The sequence below is a fragment of the Mugil cephalus genome, chromosome 18 (genome assembly GCF_022458985.1).
Source record: "Mugil cephalus isolate CIBA_MC_2020 chromosome 18, CIBA_Mcephalus_1.1, whole genome shotgun sequence".
Classification (NCBI taxonomy): domain Eukaryota; kingdom Metazoa; phylum Chordata; class Actinopteri; order Mugiliformes; family Mugilidae; genus Mugil; species Mugil cephalus.
In genome coordinates, this window is record NC_061787.1 from 23,282,840 (window position 1) to 23,296,539 (window position 13,700).

At 41.8% G+C, this 13,700-nt stretch overlaps 1 protein-coding gene across 6 annotated transcripts in view; it reads right to left on the minus strand.

Moving 5' to 3' along the window:
* Positions 1-379: 379 nt before the first annotated feature.
* Positions 380-13,700, minus strand: part of LOC125024459 (NLR family CARD domain-containing protein 3-like) — a 37,927-nt gene continuing 24,606 nt past the window's right edge. For 5 of the 6 annotated variants that reach the window (XM_047612260.1, XM_047612261.1, XM_047612259.1 and 2 more), the window contains 6 exons: positions 11,269-11,442; positions 10,835-11,008; positions 10,108-10,284; positions 9,775-9,948; positions 2,238-2,411; positions 380-1,967 (listed from right to left, as the gene is read on the minus strand). In XM_047612260.1, coding sequence (XP_047468216.1) covers positions 1,955-1,967; positions 2,238-2,411; positions 9,775-9,948; positions 10,108-10,284; positions 10,835-11,008; positions 11,269-11,442 — 886 coding nt within the window. In that variant the 3' untranslated portion in view covers positions 380-1,954. The other variant, XM_047612262.1, reaches the window with a different exon arrangement.

The window sequence follows — 13,700 nt, forward strand, 5'->3', positions numbered from 1 at the left end:
GTTCATATTTCTGTCAGCTGGCTGATGTTGGGGTCAGGGAGAGGAGTATGTGAACATGAGTAGATTCACTCTGTCTACCTTGATTTCAAGTGTCCAGATATGAACACTTTTAAGATCAATTCCTGTTTCCTATGTCTTGCACAACGCGAATCTCCTTATTCCATTCCGTTTACCCAAGGACTCAAAGACGTCAACAAGTGATTCTAACGGACATTTGAAACTGGTAATAACACTGTGAAGAAGTGATACATAATGAATACACAACAGACCAAAGAATGTCAAAGAATGAGTAGGTTCCTAATTAATGAAGTCTTAGCTTGACGCTCTCGTTGTAATCCACACCAGTGATAATAAAAACTCCACAGATCCTCTTGATTCGGTTCAACTGTTTACTTCAAAAATGAAACAGCGGTACAAGTCCACGAAATATGCAAAATGACTAGAAAGCTACAATGTACTCCTAAATATCACAAAAACAATACAGGTGAGAAATTTAAACATTTTAAATGATCCACACACATAATTGAGTGCAATGAATTAACCTTTTAACTTCTTAACTAGTGTAAATACAAACTGTCAATATTTTAATCTATAAATAGCTCTTTTTTTTATCAGCATAAACATAAATCGTCATTAAACCTATGAACTTAAATTATCATCCACATATTAACTCAAAGTACATTTAGGGTCGTACAGAATGTATAGCACAGTATAATGTTGAACCAAATGAACACTAGGCTGTGATTGACATGACCTCTTTTTAATGACTGTTTGATCATCCACAGTTAAATTCTGTTGCGGTTAACATAAACTTAATATAATAAATGTTTGAGGTAAATATTGTGTTTTTCTTTAACATGAGTTATTTACAACAATGCATTTTTAATGTAATGTGTATGTACGACATGTGCATGTAAACATGAACTTTCAAAAGATTCATCACGCATTCTTTTGATTAGAGGCTGACTATTAGTTCATCAAAATTCCTCAACAGCCTTCATCTCCTCCTACTGTTCTTCTCCACTTAATACTCTTCAGCATTGTATATCTTTCCATTGTTGACAGATCTGGTGGGTGGGGTGGTGTGGGGAGGGCAGTTATTGGTGTGGTTTATTTTACAGTATTTATCTGCTGTCCAATTAACTCTCATCTTCACAAAAATGGCCACTATCTCTAGAGAACAAGAAGAGAGGAAATAGATAATTTCCAGAGACTCCCTTCAACACCTGTCAGTGTTACGGCCCCTGCTGACCTCTTGGCATAACTAACCAATGGCATATAATGTTTTCTTCCAAGGTGAACAGCTGATCCACCCAGATCGTGAGCACCTGGGCCCGGTGCATGGATGAAGACCAAAGCCACTGCTGACTGACTGCTCTCTCGTTTTCCCGTCTCTCCTGGTTCCGTCGCTGTTTGGTTCAGTGGCTCTCTCGCCAGTGCCTGTGTCTTTTGTTTGTTTAATTTATCTCTACAACACTACACACTTCATATTCCACACACTCACATGTACATTACTGATTATATAGACTCACACATCTCATGCTCGTATTTTGTTCTTTTTGTGTGTCTTTATTTAAATAAGCCTATTTTGGCACTGCGACCTTCCGTATTTGTCATTGCCTTGGAGCTGGGTCATGACATTAGTTAGTGATGCAGCACTTCAGTGTAAAGAGCAGCAGGGACTTCAGTCCCGTTCAGAGCAGCAGGGGAGCAAGCTTCCACCTGTTTCTCAGATCTCATGTTAATGTGTTGGAGTGAACACACACAGACCTGCATTTCAATTAACATAATATTTCCTCTGCAGATTCAACTCAAGTCCACAGTAAAAACAAACTGCTGAGACACTTCATTATTGTACAAACTCTTTAGAGATGGATTTCCTGCTACTCCATTTAAAGAAACTGTCCATGTGTGGCAATGAACATCTCACGTCAGCTGGCAGATGTGGAGGTTGTCACTGAAGATATCTGGATTAAACAAATGACAGATATGCATATGTGATTACTGGAGCACTGCTCTGTAGGAAGATCACATGGTTACTAAATGTAATGATAGTTCTGTGATGTGTAGGTTTCAGTCAGACTGATCTCGGAGATCAGTAGTTCAGTGTTGAAATGAGAGAACCAACAGTCTGAGATCAGATTTGATGGTAGGTCTTAGAAACTATAGGTTTACAGGAAACACTTGCTTTGATGCTAACTGCATTTAGTTCAATATTGCTGAAAGCATCTACTGACCTCAGTGTCTCCAGTCTACAGTTTGGACTCTCCACAAGATCAAGCAGCTGCTTCATTGCTGTATCTTGCAGGCCGTTATATGTCAGGTCCAGTTCTCTCAGATGGCAGGGGTTGGACTTAAGAGCTGAGACCAGAGAATCACAGCTGGTCACTGACAAACTGCAGCGACTCAATCTGAAAAAAGAAGAAAAATGAATTAATAATTCAATTAGATGTATTAAGGAGACAGACAGACAGACAGACAGACAGACAGACAGACAGACAGACAGACAGACAGACAGACAGACAGACAGATAGATAGATAGATAGATAGATAGATAGATAGATAGATAGATAGATAGATAGATAGATAGATAGATAGATAGATCACAAACTAGTGCAAGAGGTGGAGCAGTACACCTGAGATATAGTTAATATATAGCTTAACTCAATGCATAGTGTGGTTTCTAAAACCAAACTCTTGGAGAACTGCTTGACTCTGTCAGGCTGGTCTGCACCGGGCAGGTGTATGGATACTCACGTCTCCAACTGCGTGCCTCCATACAACTAGAAGTTGGTGGGAGGAAGATTCTAGATGTACTGTTTCTGTATGTACCAAAAGCAACAGCATTTGCCCTTTCTTGGAAACTCTGGGTGGAGTTCAAGGACTCCATAGTTATTTTCAGAGACTCCTATCACAGAAGCCAAAACTTGGGTGTTTGAGGAGTTGGCCACAAGGAGGTTCTGGCAAGCCATACAGCAACTCAAGAGGGGAAAGCAGTGCTCAACTGTTCAGCCAGAGAGAAAAACAAATGTCCCACTTTTGTCCAGGACAAAGCTTTTGATGGTCTTTTTTATTTTCAAATGTAACAAACAGAAAAAAAGAAATATATACAAATCACACATGAAGTATAATGTTGGGCCTTCAGCCTGTGTATAACACTGGGAAAAACAGGAAGAATGTTACTTCCGCTTTCTCAACATATAAGGAGTTGGTTTCCACTTTGCTGCAGCTTGCTCACAGACTAGGATACATCATGCCCCAATATTTCACACGATGGAAACCAGATAAAGTCAATCAGCTACACATGGAAATTAGGCGGCCTTTCTTTGCCTAGGCAGAGCCTAAGTAGAAAAAGGCCACTGTATCTGCTTGGATGAGGGCTTCATTTTTTTCTACCCTGAAGGTGGACAAGCTGAAGTCTCAAAATCTTTGGTTGATTATATATTTTCTTTTAAATTTTCCTCATAAAATTAAATTTCTTTAAATACACATTAACATGAATCCAGCATATTTTAGTAAATGGATAAGGGTTAGAAATGTTGTGTGACCACACTCAAACCAAACATCTCTTCTTTTTGTCTATATCAGAAATAAGATAAAACCAGACACCAGCTACATTGCCTAGTCCACAGCTGGAGGTATGAGAGGTGGTATCAGGAGTGTGCAGCACTGCCTACTGTTAGATAGGCAAGTTAGGTCCATGACACCTCAAGAAGGCTTAACAGTGAACTCCAACGTCCTGGAGTCACCGATTAGATTACTCCTACTAAAAAAAAAAGAAAGAAAAAAAAAGATTACTCCTACTACAATTGCTACCTATTAGGATAGGATAGGATCATTAGATAAATACCTTAAAATCAGTTCATGCAATTCACATTCTTTTGTTAAGGAGTCTGAGGTGAGTAGTTCTTGCTTTGATACTTTGGTACCTTCTTCTTGACTGTATGATTGTGAACTTGCGGTGAGAGGGATGTCTGGACACAACAGGCTCTGTATATGTCCGGCAGATGTGGCAGTGACCCACCAATGATTTTCTCCACTGTTCTCACTACCCTGTTTCAATTGTGCCTTTCTTCTGCTGTGCTGCTGCCAAACCAGGATGAAATGCAGTATGTGAGAAGAGTCTTAATGGGCAGGGCAGGAACAGGAAGGTCGACCTTTTTCAGTGAAGTCGTTGTTGGGCCTTCTTAATGACAGCTGTGGTGTTGACAGAGGTTAGCTCATCAGTCAGTAGGACCCCCAGGAACTTGATGCTGTGCACCCTCTCCACTTCAGAGTTGCTGATGTTCAGAGGGAGATGGTGCGGGTGCCCATCCCTCCTGAAATCTATCACCATCTCCTTTGTTTTGGCAACATTTAAGGCAAGGTTGTGTTCCACCTCCTTCCTGTACGCTGACTCGTCACCATCGGTAATGAACCCAGTGACAGTAGTCGCCTCCGAACTTAATGATGTGATTGTGACAGCACAGTCATGAGTCAGCAGGGTGGACAATAAAGGGCTCAGAATGCACCCTTTCGGTGAACTAGTGTTCACTACAATTGTTTTTGATGTTGTTCTGCCAACCCTGACTGCCTGCAGCCTTCCTCTCAGAAAGTCCGAGATCCACTTACACATTACTGGATCCACACCAAGCAGCAACAGCTTTTCAATAAGCTGTTGTGGCAAGATGGTGTTAAACGCTGAGCTAAAATCAATAAACAAGATCCTAGCGTAGGTGTTCTTGTTCTCCAAGTGTTCCAGCGTGAGGTGGAGCAGGGTGGAGACAGCATACTCTGTGGACCAGTTAGCTCTGTAGGCAAACTGCATTGGGTCCAGAGAAGTCGGTAGCTGTGATTTGATGTGATGCAACACAAGCCGCTCAAAACATTTCATGGCTATAGGGGTCGGGGCCACTGGACGATAGTCACTCATAGAGGATGGATTTGGTTTCTTGGGTAGAGGTGTTATGACGGCGCTTTTTAAGCAAGTGGGGACTCTGGCTTGGCTGAGGGAGATGTTAAATATGTCTGTAAAGACATCCTTCAGCTGCTCAGCACAGACTTCCAACACAGCCTGGGTTGTAATCAGGACCAGCAGCCTTGCGTGGGTTTATGTTGGTAAACACGCTCTTCATGCTGTCTGCAGTCAGTTGCAGTGCCTGGTTAGTGGGAGGCTGTTCCTGCACAGGTGCTGTTCTGTTGTCCTTCGCCTCATACCGGGAAAACTGCACTGCAATGATGATTACTGCTGATTACTGTTGTCAGGTCACGTGGTAAAGAAAAAGGTCTGCATTTGTCGACTAGTTGCTCTACATCAGGAGAGCAGGTCTTGGACAGCAGACTAGCGTCAGAGCACCATGAGTTGTTTATATAAACAGCCAAGCCTCCTCCGTGCTGTTTACCTGATGATGTGGTCAGTCAGCCCCCGGTAGCTCAATTCCAGAGTCAGGTATTTTATCCGTCAACTACGTCTCCATGAAAATGTAGACGCACAGAGGGAATGGCTGGTCTGCTGGGATCAGCCTGTAGCCTTGCATTGACACCCGCTCTCTTCCCCTGCTTATGTGTCCTGTCACAGTGTTTGTGCCGGGGCTCCAATCTCGATCAGCCTGTTCAGATCATTCGATCTTTTCTCCCCACAGCGTTATCCATAAGAATTGCACAGTTGTAAAAGTACTTTTTCCCAGCTGATTTGCAGGGCAGGGGCAAAGCTACCAGTTGTTGCACTGAAAAAACTCTCTTGCTGGTATCTACAGAGGCCGCCGCAAATGTTGGTTGGGCCGCCATGTTCTTTTTAACAGTACACAACTAGCCTTACCTTAACATGCTCCCCAGTTAGTGTGTTTCCTCTTTTCCCAACTTGTACAGGAGAGCAATGGTAGATCCACAGCAGCTGACCTCCACTGGGCCCACCCAGGTGCTACAGCCTCGCTGCTCAGCTTCCGATGCCAACTCCGCATATCTATCTCTCTTGCACTTATTCACCTCCTCAACTCTGTCTTCCCATGGGACAATTAATTCCACACTTTCCTTTCTATGTCGGACCACAACATCAAATCCGGTCTTTTGAGGGTCACAGCTATCTGTTGTGGAACACTCAGCCGGCCATCTAAATCGCTCCTAGGGGCACCATTTGTTAATGACTGCGTCAGTGTTCAAGGCTCAATGAGTAAATGGAACAATTTTATTATTACTTCTCCGGGTACTCCAGTTTTCTCCCACCTTCCACAGACATGCTTGTTAGTTTGATTTGTGATTCTAAATTGTTTGTCTCTGTGTTAGCCCTGCATTGGACTGGCGATCTGTCCAGGGTGTACAGGGACAGCTGGAATAGATTCCACCAACCCCAGTGACCCTAGTGAAGACAAGCAGTTCTCTCCTCCTTGAAGCATCACCTTATCATGGTGGATCCCAATGGCTATGCCGTCCAGTGTATTTTGCCCCCTACGCTGCAGGATCAGACAAAGAACGGTTCAGAAGACCCTGAAATGGGGGGGATTATCAGGGCAACGCCCTGGATTCAGGCAAGGGGCTAGGGCTCATGGACGAGCACCTGGTGGCTGGGCTTCGTCCATGGGATCCGGTCAGCCCAGCCTACACTGGATGCATGGGGTCTCCTCCCTGTGGGCTCGCAGGAGAAGCATGAAGGGTCCAGTGCTCTGTGGATCAGGCAGCAGACCAAGGCAGGGCCTTGGTGGTCTGATCCTGGTTTAAGGAAGCTGGCTCATGGAACATCACTTCTCAGTAGGGAAGGCTTGTGGTAGAGGTCAAGCGCTATTGAATAGATATAGACGGCCTCACCTTGACACATAGCGTCGGCTCTGGAACCCAAGTCCTTGAGAGGGGCTCGCCACATGAGAGGCGGAGGGCTGGGATGGGCTTTTTGTTTGCAAACAGACTCTCTGCCTGTATGTTGGCAGCAAGACTTCGATTTGCGGCCAAGACTGCCATGAGCTCATGATTTTTTGGTTGGTAGGTTGGTTGGTTGGTAGGTAGGTAATTACATTATGAACCTTTATTACATTTAAGTTATTACATAATGAGCTGTTATTACCAGTGTTGGGCATGTTACTTTTAAAAAGTAATTAGTTATAGTTACTAGTTAGTAACTGAATTACTTCAATATAAAAGTAACTAGGTACCAGGGAAAGTAACTATTGCGTTACTCTTCTTTTATTAAGTTTAAATATGTCTAATAACTTGAATTTTTTTTCCTAGCACGTTTCACAAGCCAGTTGCATCAAGTAGAATTGCATAGAAATGTACTTACACATATATAGTATTTATTGCACCTCAGACCCCAACTGGTAGACATATGCCGCTTTCACATCGAAAATCCCGTGTCGAACCTGGTCGACTCATCTTTGGTGCACTTTCACATTGGCAAAAGTCCTGGGTTGGACCTACCGCTGTGAGAGCTGCGTGCCTGTTTTTTCCTCCCTCATACGTCATCACATAAAAGCAAAGCAAAGCAAACCCCAGTCTTTCAAAAGGCTGCTGATATCAGAATAAACCACTATGTCCTGCACACAGCCCGATAACTGCAAATCTCGGATGCAGAGCGCCTCCATGATCGTTAAAAAAGTGTGGGAGATCGCTATACAAGCTGTATATAAACACAGTCACTGTTCATTGATGTGCTTCCATTAATGATCGTGTAAAAACACATTTGATTTGTTTGACTGAAAAAAAGAACAAAAATCTCTGCCCTTCAGAGATCAGAACGGAAATGGCGTTATTTCTGTCACATATCATCAGCTATGTGTTATATTTCTAGATCCTATGTGTTTCCTTCAGCTTGATGTATGTATCTATGACAGAAGTTTGTTTATCTTGTTTCTCCTGTTCTTCTTTTCTCTCTATCCTCTCTGTTTCTACCCGGCTGGCCTTCGGCAGATGGGTCCCTCCATATGAGCTGGGTTCTGCTCAAGGTTTCTTCCTCTTAAAAGGGAGTTTTTCCTTGCCACAGTCGCCCTCAGGCTTGCTCTGGAGGTTGCAGGCTGTTTTTTTTGAAGCGTCTTGAGAAAATTTTTATTGTTATTTGCACTATATAAATAAAATTGAATTGAAGTTATAACTATGGAAATAGTAATTAGAGAATAGAGTAGATTACCCGTTACTTGCTACTAAAATAACGCAGTTAGCAAAGTAAGTCATTATTACATAATGAGTTGCTACAGGGGGATTGAACCTTCGGTTCATGGACAACCCACTCTACCTGAGCCACAGCTGCCCCAATATAGAAGTAGATAGTGCCTATACTATTTCTTGCTTTGGCCATCACTGATGGGACAAACATATGATTTTTTATTAATGGCACAACATGTGAAAGATCAGTGAGATTAAAGGTCCTTCTAGGATCTAACCAGATTAGTAGTCAAGTCTGAGATAGGCTGTCTGAAAGGTAATTTGGAACACAGTAAAGCTACTGGGGAGGTATCTCTGATGGAAACCCCCGCAAACTGCATCCATTCAGTACTAAGGACATCAGTGCCATCATTTCACAACCAATACAACACTGTTCTTATATTGACAGGCCAACAGAATAGAATCAAAAACCTTAATTTGTCCGTCAGTGGGAAAATTGCAGTTTGCAGCAACATACATAGTGCAGAAAAGTAACAAGAATAAAGGGTAAACTGTGTAAAAGATAAGTAATGAGATTAAAAAAAGTAGAATAGAAAAAGCAATATACAATTATTGGTATATATACAAAAAGCAGTGAATTGCAACAGAAAGTAATTGAATTGTGACACAAGGTATTGCATGACAAACCGAAAGTGTTGAATGCTCCAATAGTAGTACATAAAAATTGGAAGCGTCATACCTCCCAAGGCAAGGCCTCTGTAATATATTTCTGTTAATCCTGGGCTATTACGCCATATAAAAGATGAAACCTGACTGTTTAAAAAAAGATTTAGTTAAAAAAATAGGAAGACATTGGAATAAATAAAGGGAGAACATTCATCTTAATCGCATTGATCATCCCCACCGAAAGAACCCAAGGGTCCCAATGTTCTAGATCTTGTGATTACATGTGACCCATACACCTAAATATTTTCTTTTTTAGGGCTTATTTTAAAGGGAAATGACACAAAGTATGATCTATCCACAGAAGAAACAGGCATAAGTTTGTTTTTCTGAAGATATTCTTCTGAACTTTATGAGCAAAGTAAAAAAAATTCAAGAGGCGGTCCGATATACACAGAAACATGTCATCTGCATATAATGAGACTTTACACTCTGAACCCGCCCAGTGTATCCCCTTGATGCTGGAGCACTGCCTCAGAGCGAATGCGAGTGGCTTAAGTGCAACAGCAAATAGAAGCAGTGAAAGCAGTGATTCACTGTCTAATTCCTCGTTTCAGCTCAAAGTATGTGGATAAATTATTATTGGTGTGTACCGTGGCTACTGGAAGCACGTATAGGATTCTGATCCAGGAAATGAATTGAGGGCCAAAATGCTTCCAGAGTCTTGAAAAGATAGTCCCACCTCACCTGATCAATTTGATTTCAGGGATGAAAAAAAAAAAAAATAAATAAAATAGGGATGCATCTATAAAAAATGTCTCATTTTCCTTTACCTTTCCTCCAGTTTGGATATGAATATCCAAAAACTGGATAACAATATATATTTTTTCCCTAATAAAATCTGTAAATTCAATGTTTGGATGAGCAGCTAAAATAACAAAAAACTGTTTCAGTATACAAACACATATACAAACTGTAAATTGAGTTCAGTTGGTAATTTAACATATCAGATCTCCGGTAGTAAGAGTCAACCAATGTACTTACATCAGTGCCTCTAGTCTAGAGTGTGGACTCTCCAGAAAACCACACAGCTGCTTCACTCCTGAATCCAGCAGTTCGTTTTCACTCATGTCCAGATACAGCAGATGGGAGGGGTTGGACTTCAGAGCTGATACCACAGAATCACAGCTGATCTTTGTCAAGCTGCAGTGATACAATCTAAATAAAGAATAAATGAACAAGATAAAATACTTTAAATTTGCAGCCTGTGTCCAGCCTTACAGCTTCATTCACTGCTATAAACACTTGAAAACAAGTGTAAACATTTGATTAGATTCATTTCATTTCAGACATCAGTGTAGACATCAGTGAACTGACCTCAGAGTCTCCAGTCCACAGTCTGGACTCTCCAGGAAACCACACAGCTGATTCACTCCTGAATCCCGCAGATTGGAGTTTCTGCTCAAGTCCAGATGTCTCAGATGGGAGGAGTTGGACCTCAGAGCTGGTACCAGAGAATCACAACTGATCTCTGATACACTACAGTCCCTCAATCTGAATAAGGAAAAATGTTGTCAGTTTAGAAGACAGTTCTTGCTTGAAATCATTCAGTGTTTCATAATCTACTCAGAGCTGGAGAAGGTTCAGGATGTTCAAGTTTAGAAAAACAGCTTCAAACCATCAAAACTACTGAAGAAGACCTCGCATTACTATTAACGACAACATGCTGATGCTTCAGTAAAGACGCGGTGATTGAACCTCTTCCAGCTCCACCAGTGGATCCCTCTACACAAACTCATCTTGTGCAGACAAATTTATTTGAGATTCCACAGAAGATGCTCAACTTTCCAAACAAAACAAACATGTCAGGATAAATTCAGTTAATTTTCTGGAACAGTAACGTTGTTTGCTTTAAATATTTTAACAGGATAATCATTCTGAAACTTCACAAGCAGATACAGATTAATTTGTTCCAGTTTGACGTGGTGGTGGAAAAGTTTCTAGTTCAGATTCAAATGTCAGACAGACTAGTATTGCCTAAGTATCGCCACAACTTTAATACACCATAATAATTTTAGCACATAAATAAAACATGGTGTCTGACCTCAGAGTATGCAGTCTACAGTGTGGGCACTCCAGAAAGCCACACAGTTGCTTCACTCCTGAATCCTTCAGACTGTTGTAACTCAGGTCCAACTCTCTCAAATGGTAGGGATTGGACTTCAGAGCTGAGACAAGGGAATTACAGCTGATCTCTGACAACCTGCAGCCCCACAATCTGAACAAAGTATAACAGATGTAGATAAAAATCTGAGCAAGTTTTATAAAAACTGAGTAGCCAGCTTGGGGTGTTGGATTGTTTTTGTTAGTCTGCACACCTCACCACACTACCTGTATGCAGTATCTCTATAGCACCCATATCTGCTGCTGATAACATGAACATCACCACAGTTTCTAACTTCACCTTCCTCAAGTTTTACATTTCACATTTCAATTATGTGAACTGAACAAAGAAACAGATACAGCCAGTGAACTTGCCTCAGAGTCTCCAGTCTACAGTTTGGACTCTCCAGTCCACCAGATAACAGCTTCATGTCTGAATCCTCCAACTTGTTGTAACTCAGCTCCAGATCTCTCAGATAGGATGGATTAGCCTTCAGAGCTGAAGCTACAATTTCACAGTGAGTCTGTGAGAGTTCACATCTGGTAAGTCTGTGATAAGAAAACATATACAATCAGTTTTTAATTTAACATTCTAAATACAGACTGAATGCACATGAAACAGAGTGCGGCCACCATCAGATGAATATCTACTGAACTAATATCTACGAACCTTCAATTACAATCTTTTTCTGCTCTAATTAATCTTGCAGATGAAGGAGGGACAATGGAGTTTTGTTTAGGTTTCCATACTGCCCACATCCAAAAGGTGTTTAAAAAAGGCAAATGGACTTTTTGAGTTTTGAGAAGACATTTTGACGCTCATCTTGTAAGAACCAAAATCTATACAATTTCCATTAACTGGGAAATAGTTGCATCAGGTTCTGGAACCATCACATCAATATTTTGTCAAGTAGGGGAGTTGAGGAGGTTGTTGAGGTGAGGACCCAGACGCAGGACTATTGATGAGGCAGGATCTCCAAAACAAAAGTTTATGTAAGTTTTTGTTTAATAATTAACAAAAAGCGCTGTGCACGGCAGGAAAATACAAAAAACAAAAATACAAAAGAACCATCAAACACGGCAAGGAAACATGGTAACAAGACGTTGAACAAGGACGGGGAAACATGGAACATGGCATGGCATGGCATGGAGAAGTTAGACTAAAGTTAACGACGCAACAATGGAACAAAGGGAAAGGCAGGGCTATATATACACACGAGGACTGAGGGATGACAAGACAAAGGTGAAACACATGACAATCAATGCAGGTGAAACCAATAAACAATCAAGAGACAAGGAGGCACAAGACAGGAAACTAGGAACTTAACAAAATAAAACAGGAAACACAACATGACATGGACAGACATGACAAAACCACAAGGAAACACGATGGACAGGAAACAGGGAGACATGACAAAACAAAACTGGAACCATCAAAGCATGACGAAAAAATTAAAGACAGACCTAGAACCTTGACAGGTAGATACTTATCCATCATGCAATACCATCGCAGAGGTGTATGATTGGCCCCAAATTAATACTGCAAACAGACAAGTTAATTAAGTACTATCTTCAGTGTAAAGAAGAACAAGAAGTCCTGGAAGTGATGGCATGGCCCCCACAGAGCCCTGATCTCAACATCATTGAGTGTGACTGGGATGACACGAAGAGACAGAAGGGTTTGAGGAAGCCTATATCCATGGAAGATCTGTGGTTAGTTTTCCAAGATGAACCTATCAGCACAGTTCCTTCAAAAAGGTGTGCAAGTGTATTTAGAATAATTGATGCTGTCTTGAGGGCAAAGGGTGGTCACACTAAATATTGATTTGATTTACACTCTTCTGTTCATTTACTGCATTTTGTCAATTGATGACACTGCAAGCATTCATAGTTTACATCATTTACCTGCCTACAATATGTCTGTGAAGGTCCTCAGTCATCCAGGTCATGGTAACTAAAAAGGCATTGAATAAAGGCAACTGGACAAGTAGAATTTCTGAAGATGTTTCACCACTCATCTGAGTAGCTTCTTCACTTCTGAGAGACTAGTGGGAAGTTGAGGTTTAAAAAGGCAAACTCTGTGGGTATCCCCTCTAGAAATTTGCTTGACCACTGGTGGCTTCCCCTGGGTACAAACAGTAGTAAAGGAGTCTGTTGGTCCGCTGTGTTAACACCACTGTGCATCTCCCCTTGTCAGCTGGAAGGATGGTGATGAAAGAACATCATCATCCCCTACGTGGTTGGGGTATCGGAGAAACTGAGGAGAATTTTCCAAAAACACCAATCTTTGTCAGCTCTTGCAGAAGGCAGTCACATTTTTCTTCCCTCTCCTCTCCCTTGTCTTCCCTGCTTTGCTAAAGAATGCATCTACTCGCCCCAAGACCAAACAATCGCAATCTTATTTGTTTTCGGCGTCCTAACAGCACTGACTTTGGCCAAGGCCGCTGCTGGAACCCCGGAAGATAGCTGCAGTGAGACGCTCTTGTATTCCTGCCCCCACTCCCACGAACACCTGCTGATAGTTGACTTTGTTTGGGACCGGATCAAGGTTGTCTCTGGACTGAGGCACCAAGATTGTGATGCCAGGTGGAAGCGACTCTCCAGGCCTACACAGACACACACATATTTCAGACTGCCAGCAGTCACAGGTCTGACCTCCTGCTGTGAGACCTGCATGCTTGTTTTTTCTTCTTTCTCATACGTCATATGAGTGGACCATGTTTCGTGCATTGCAATTTTCAATGTGAAAAGTCCGAGCGCTGCCATATCGCTCACTATACAAGCTGTATATAAACACAGTTGTGCAT